This window comes from Sinocyclocheilus grahami, unplaced genomic scaffold, assembly GCF_001515645.1.
Source record: "Sinocyclocheilus grahami isolate Dianchi unplaced genomic scaffold, SAMN03320097.WGS_v1.1 scaffold106.1, whole genome shotgun sequence".
NCBI lineage: Eukaryota > Metazoa > Chordata > Actinopteri > Cypriniformes > Cyprinidae > Sinocyclocheilus > Sinocyclocheilus grahami.
Window position 1 is genome coordinate 3012588 of NW_015505285.1, and position 7602 is coordinate 3020189.

The following is a 7602-nucleotide window of genomic DNA, read 5'->3' on the forward strand; positions in this document are numbered from 1 at the left end:
CAGAAAATTTAACATTGTCCAAATAATCAGTCAATGGATGTTTTCCACAAACATTTTTTTAAGCTGTTTTCTTGTATGTTCCACAGAACAAAGAAATTTCATTTTTTAAACAATTTTGGAAAAGTGCATATTAGAACAGAACACATTAGACAAAAGACGTCAGTATGCTAAGGTAAATTTATTACAGGTTTTTAAATAAATATTTCCATCATTAAAATTATTTTACACATCCTCAAATAAAAATATATTTATATTTGTATAAAAAAACAGACAAACACAATGCAACGAAGAACAAAAGCTTTTCCTACAGTCCGTACAATGCATTTATACACCTTGGAATTTACAGTTTAAACCACGGTAGGAAACCTGCGATAATCAAAATGTAGCTGCCACATTTAAATATGTATTTAAAGCTCTGTTTGCTTTAACCGTGTTTATCTCCAGAGAGTTCCAGAATCAAGAACCAGAGAGGTTACTGAGAGATGAGCTGGGTATCTTATCGCTGGGTGGTCGAGAGGTGCCCCGGCTGCCTGTGTAACCGAATACAGCCTTGTGGTGTCAGTGCATTCTCTCAGGCCCTTCAAGTCCCCTTGAGCAGCAATACAAAGAGTTATAAATTACTCTAAAACCATCTAAATCAAATGAAACCAAAGCAGATCAAGAGAGGATAGACAGATGAAGTCCACGTACTACTAAAATGTCAGCACTTACACGTCCCGTGCTTCGCTTTTCTATACTCTTACACAGGTCAGTACTAAAAGTCAGGGGTACAAAAATAGATCTCTTTTTTTCTCGAGATGTTTTTTTTTTTCTTCTTTTTTTGTTATTTCTGAAAATTCATAAAAAACTAAAGGTTAGGTATATTGTTGCTCAGTACAAAAAAATGTTTGTAGGAGTCCACAAGAGGAGTCTGTTCATTGTTTGAGAAAGTCTCTCGCTCTCTGTCCTCTCCTTTTCTCCGGCTTCACTCTTCAACGCTCTCCTGAGTTGCGGGTGCGTTTAGTCCGTCTGTTGAAAGGGTAGTTGATGAAATCAAAGGGTCTGTGCTCTGCGATTTGGTGTCCCTTGGGCAGCCTCTTCATGAAGTGGACTTCCCGCTGGTGTTGTCTGGTTTTGGAGCCCTTGCGGGGTCTGCCTTTGCGTGTAAAGGCCATGTACCAGCCTTCATACTTCACATTCTGCAGAGCTGTGTAGTTGTTCTCCAGGACTATCTCTGTGAAAATGCAGTCTTTCCCCTGACCGTTTCTCTGTGAGAACAAGATAAAGACAAACTTTTAGCTCCTGATTGATGGGAAATATGAAGCTTATCGAAAAGTATTTTGGAAAAGGTCTGCTCCAGTTTACATAGGGCTTCCCCACACGCACACAGCATATGCTTAAGTCATTACGATCCCAGATCAAGAGGGAGAAATGACAGCAGAAGCCAATGACTTTCCCCTTTCAGTAAACACCAGTGCGGATTCATCCTCTGAGAAAAATAGTTCTTCTACTCTTCATTATATAGGCATAAACTGTATTAAGTTGAGTCCAGAAGGTATTATGGTAATATTTTACTTTCTCCAGGACATTGAACAATATAAACACTATATGGTAAAGCTAGTTTTGCCTTTAATATAGGCATCGCATCATTGTACGTTAATAACAACAGGACCTTTAAACGTTAACCGGCCAGTAAATGCAAACGGGGTAAGGAGCCAAACCAGGAGTCCAAACCTTTCCCCAGCCTCTTAACAAAATGGCCTGTTAAAAATCTCAAATCCAAAACGCTTGCATATCAACCAATAAAAAACAACAACAGAAAAAAACCCTCTCTCATGCAGGCTGTCGTTGGGCGGCCAATATGTCAGATAGCATAAGATCAGGGGTGCCAAGCAGATGGTCCACCTGGCAGGGTGCTGGGAGGTGGGGGCCGAACCTCCATCCCACTTTATTACCATTCACAGCAAGGAGAAGGCACAAATCCACATTGGAAAAAGAGTAGCCAGCTAAAAAAGGAAGAAAGATCCCATTCTTCACACTCGATTTTACCCACTGCAACCAGGAAACGTCTGGTGTCCACTATAAGATAAAAATCTAACTCTTGTTTGATTATTTGAATGAACTCCCTAATAATGATAAAATCAGGGACATCCACAAGCAATTGAATGCTGAAACTACTACATGACTATATGACTAATGTTTCTGAATTTCTAATTTATCTTTCTCTTCTTATTCTCATTAATCAAAAACCTTTCAATCCGAACAGAAAAGTGACTGAAACATATGCTGTGTGTGTATAACAGAATATGTAAACTGAGCACTATTATCAGTGACAAAATTATTATATAATGACTTTTTCCTTATACCTTGCCAATCAGTTTCCCTCTTCTGCTCATACAGATGTAGAATCCCGTTTCAGCTCCTTTAATTCGAACTCGACTCCCAAAAGTGTCCGTCTCCACTATGAGTTTGGCTGGAAAAAGGAAAGAAGATTTTTTATTAGATGCTGTGACTTGGAAAATCTAAATTATGATCAGTCAATCAAAGGGAAAATTTCATGAGTAAACACACGTGCACATATGCACACCGGCATAAATATGTAAAATCTAAAGGGACTACTCTTTAGGATTTATGTAAGCTTAAATTCTAGTAGAACGATAAAAACATGTGCACTTCAGTTCTTCTGGAAGGAACCAAAGGCTTCCTGGCAGGACTTTCAACTTTTTACCTTTTATGTAAGTACATAAACATCATGTGAATTGTTATCACGTCATCCATGTACCAAAAAATAAACAAAGAACTTTTAAATATCTGAGTTAAATGCACCATTTAAAAATACAAATATACAATAATACTTTTAAAAATCGCTTATTTTTATTTCTTTTTTTATTCATTATTAAATGTACATTAACAGTTCAGGTGTATTATAAAAAAATCAAGGCAGTGTTTGCAGGGAAACTGACTTTCCATGATGGATATTCTCCATGCCAAGAATTAGCACTTGCAGCCATTCTGATTCAGCCCCCATACTCTGAGTGATCGTAAAGAGTTACGGTTCAAATGGAGGGGGTCAGATAACCTGCTGGTGAAGAGCCTAACCACAAGCCCAGAGCCGGAGCCAGGCACTGGCCCGAACTAACAGCCCTGCTGTCTCTACAACATGCTCAGGTGACATGGATGTCACCAAAAACCATGCAGAGCTAGAGCCAGGCTTCCAAAAATACCACAACAGAGCTGGTAATTATTGGGTTTGCATGTGGAGAAACCACATAAGTGAGAGCTACAAATAAAAGAGATCTGATTTAGGTAAAGTAACAAATTAAATATGTAAGAGAAATGTTTTTATTTTTTCATAATGTTTATCGGTATGAACTTTTTAGTGAGGAGCTTTTACAATATTTTAACTTATGATTGTATAAATTATCATATTAAACAAAAATTAATAGAACACTTAATCACTGATTTTATAAAACCAAACATACACATTAATGATCAAATTGATCAAATTGATTTAGGCTCTATGAGATCTGCCATCAGGACCGAATGACCATAGAAAGCAAAAGTGAGGGTCAGAATTCGGCTAGACATATTTTCATCCTGAGCTGGTCGGGAGAGGAGGGGAACGTTCTTCAGGAAATGTTCAGAAGGTTGAAGTAAGATGAGTTCTAATGGCTCTTCCAGACCCGCGCGTCTCTCTAGAGACTCACCTTCAACAATCTAGAATCCATTTAACATTTTTTGCACACCACTGCTTTTTTAACTTCACCAACTGAACAGATGCCCAGCTATTCAAATGCAGTGTACCATAGATGTCCACAAAATAAAGAAACATAAATACAGTTCCAGTTAGACCCAGAAATTTCATTTACAGCCTGATATATATATAGTTCACAAAGACCTTTTCATTCTAGTTCTTCAGAAAACATCTATGTAGCTGTGCTTTAGACACTTCGAAATCTATTAGAACCTACAATAAAATGGCTTTTCGATCTCTAAAGAACAATATAGTGAACTCAAGACCCCATGCAAAGAACCACTGAAGAACCGTAGCCTATTAAACATGTTCTTCAATGTATTTAGCCAAATATTTACATGCAAAATGCATTTAAAATGATTCCTCAAAGCGCCAAAGCGTCACAGAAGGTTTCATGGTTTGTGTAAACAGATTACATGATTTTGTGCAAGATAAATAACGAGATGCTCTTACCATGAGCGTCACCATCCTCGGCCATTGCGTTGATTTTCTTGTTGGCCAGAACTTGCACGTGCTTGCCGCTGGTTCGACTGTAAAGCTGGTAGGTCCTGATTAGTCTACGGCTGACCCGGTCCGTCACCTTACTTTGATCACTCACATGCTGTGTAAAATTAGGCGGGGACTGAATGGTTACCTGTCAGAAATTAAATACCATATAATCAATACCTGCACAAACTGCTTCATCATTCGTTCATGCGGGCCTATAAATTACACTGCGCTCCAATATAATCATTTAAAATAGGCCTAATGCAATCGAAATGAGAAAACGTGTCCGTAACGTATTAATTTTTAATTTGGGATTTTAGAAAACGAAACGCGCTATTAGGAAAACTGTCGTTTGTGGCTTAAAATAAATTACATTGCAAGCCAAACTGTCCTAAACGCTTAAGTCGAGCCCTTTATGTTATTATGTCTCCACGACATGTTTCATCACTGACTCAAGGCTGGCATACTTCACGCGCTCATGCCCACGCGCCTGTGCCAGTATGTTAGTGTTACCTGCCAGGTTACAGCGCCCACTGTGATACCCATCTGATAAGAACATCCTCTCCCATCGCACTTTTAGAGCCTTTCAATTTAACGGCTATAGCTACGTGCATTTCTATGCAAAACAACGGTATATTTAAATAAAACATAAATCTTAATTTAGGAGCTATATTATTTAGGCTGAGTATGGAATTGATATATTAGAGTAATAGTGCTTTACAGTTCCTCTAACAATACGTGTAGGTAAATTAAAATAAGCAGCATTTAATAAAATGGCAGTAAAAAGCATATTAAAAGATGTTGCACATACCTGAGCATAGTAGCAAAACGCAAAGAGGTGAAGGAATCTGCAAGAAGAGAGAAAATCTCACATTAGACTCTGGAAAGCGAAGCTGTTAATGTGTGAAAACAAATAATAAAGGAAATATACTTACAGATAACTCAATCGTGATGGTATGAGCCTCATGTTGCTGGAATGGAAGGGCCTCGCAGAAAAAAAAATGTGTGTAGCCTAATTTGCAAAGATGTAAAAAGACAAAAATCAGGTTTTCCCGATGAAATAAATGTATAAAGTCCTGCGCTGGTATCCAAACTGTGACTCGCAACATATGATGAACAGATCAACTGGCAAATTACGAGATCTGCTGCTCGGAGGCAGAAACAATGTCCAGACTGACACCGGTGACAAGTATAAGCACTAACTGGATTTCCTTCATAAGAACGAGAATAACAAATAAGTGCACTTAACGCAAAACTCACAGCATGTAAACGATTTACTTTTCAAGTTTTAGCGAAAGAGCTTCTGATGCACCTAATCATACAGACTCAAGTCCCGTGCTGTCCATGAAGGTGAGGAGCGCAGCAGAAATAGATCCTTTGACGTTTGATCCAGTCTGACTCCTTCGTGAATGTCAGTCAGAGGAGGCAGGACAGTGCATCTGATGAGCTTTCTTCAAGAAGCAGTGCTGCTGGACTCTCTTATCCCCTCCTCTTCTCCCATTGCCAGTCAGTCTCCAATGTCAACCCCGCTCGCGCTGACACCCCTGGTTAAAATGGTAGGGTTGGTCCTGGAGGAACAAGCCCCCTTTTCAATAGAACAAAAGCAGGGGGGTCTCACCCAAACCCCCACCCTGAACCATTTTTAAATATGCCTTCACCTGAGTCCATAAGCACTCGGAGGAGTTTAGAGGAGCGCGCTTTCATATGCTCGGTTAATAATAAAACGTCAAGTCATTTACAATCATTCATTTAGGACTTTACTGAACAGGCAATAACAAAAAAATCATCTAAATAGAAATATATATTCTCATCCAAACCTACAGTAATCAAACATCAAGTAGCCTAGCTAAAATGAGTGAATTCTGATTTCAAAACTGAAACCGAGGCTATTGTGCAAGGCAGCAGACTGCAGAACTGGTTTGCCGCTGACTTGTGTATTGCAAAAGGAAAGTGTGAGACATATTAAAAGGATTACAGACGATTAGCGTTTTTTTTTCCTCCAAAGAAAAATCCCTAAAACATCAGAAGGATAACACAGGTGTGAAGTGTCCCATTTTTTTGTCTAGCACTGACAATGCACTTTAAACTCACATAAAAGTCTGTAAGAATCTGTCATTAAATGGCATAGGCTACATTTGATACTAAATCAGGCATAATACTAAATTACAACTGATCTGAAATGTAATTTAAATACATTTAATGTTAACTAAATACATACTTCAAATATTAGCCTAAATAAAAAACGTGAGATGTGCCAAAATTACGAAGCAAACAATTAGTCAAGCAAAGAAAAAGATCAAGTCGATCAATCTATTTCTAATCCGGACCAATTAAACGTCAAAATAAATCAGCCCCACCCTCCATTATGTTACTTTTCAAAAACCGACATCAGAGTAGATTCTGATGGCCCACCATCACTCAAGAGAGTGCTTTTTAAACGGGTTAAATGCCTTATTGCTCACGCCCGTCAAATGAAATGTTGAAGATGAAAGGGTCAGTATCTACAAGTGAAACTTATTTCATCAGCAATTCATTAAAATGTCACCAACAAATGGCATGATATTAGACCGCTTGTAATAATGCTTTCTGTGTGCGCTGTCACCACAAACACCTTCTCTTTATGTGAATAAATGGACTACGAAAAACTCCACTAAGCACTAATTTGAGGAATATGAGCTGTGGAATATCCCATGCAACAATACTTTGTTCCACAGGAGGGCGTCACTCAAAACTTTTGCAGGTGTAAGGTACAATCTATAGCCTATATATTCATAAATTGTTTAAGGTCGACCAGGAAATAACAATTGTGAACTAACAACGTTTTATGTATTTCTATATTTGTTTCCAGTTTGATTTGCTTTTTAGTCATTTCAAATGTTTCCAGTGTGTTTTTAAAATATTTTGAAGAAAAATTGATTAGCCTACTTCAATGAATTCAAGCAGAAAATTTTAAACTGTTGTTTTCTATTAGTCTTAAAAGTAGGTAAATAGATAAGAAAAGCAACACTCTTTGTATTTGACCTTAATTTACACAGTTTCGAGATTAATAGTGGATTTCTAAACTAATTTGTGGCAGATAAATAATGGAATATTACTATATGAAAGTTTGAGTTACAGATGTTAAAATGTTACAACACAAGCGCTCTCCCTATTCTACATGACTAATGAGATTGAATAAGGGATTCTAATTATATTTATGTAAATCATATTAAACATACCTTTGAATAAATAGACAAACAGCAAAATGTTGTTCCATAAACAATGCATTTTATTGATAAGCTCTAATGTCTTATTAGTACAAATTATTAGCCTTATGTCATATGTGCATGTCCATTTAGCCAATCAACAATTCTCTGAAGTTTTGTTTTCATGTTAATTTGTGA

General features: G+C 37.5%; 1 protein-coding gene across 1 annotated transcript; it reads right to left on the reverse strand.

Moving 5' to 3' along the window:
• Positions 1-362: 362 nt before the first annotated feature.
• Positions 363-5431, reverse strand: fgf8a (fibroblast growth factor 8a). Its single transcript, XM_016276967.1, has 5 exons — positions 5155-5431; positions 5031-5067; positions 4187-4367; positions 2346-2452; positions 363-1247 (listed from the first exon to the last, which is right to left on the reverse strand). The coding sequence occupies exons 1-5, from the start codon at positions 5184-5186 to the stop codon at positions 972-974; spliced, it is 633 nt and encodes a 210-aa protein (XP_016132453.1). The 5' UTR covers positions 5187-5431; the 3' UTR covers positions 363-971.
• Positions 5432-7602: the final 2171 nt, after the last annotated feature.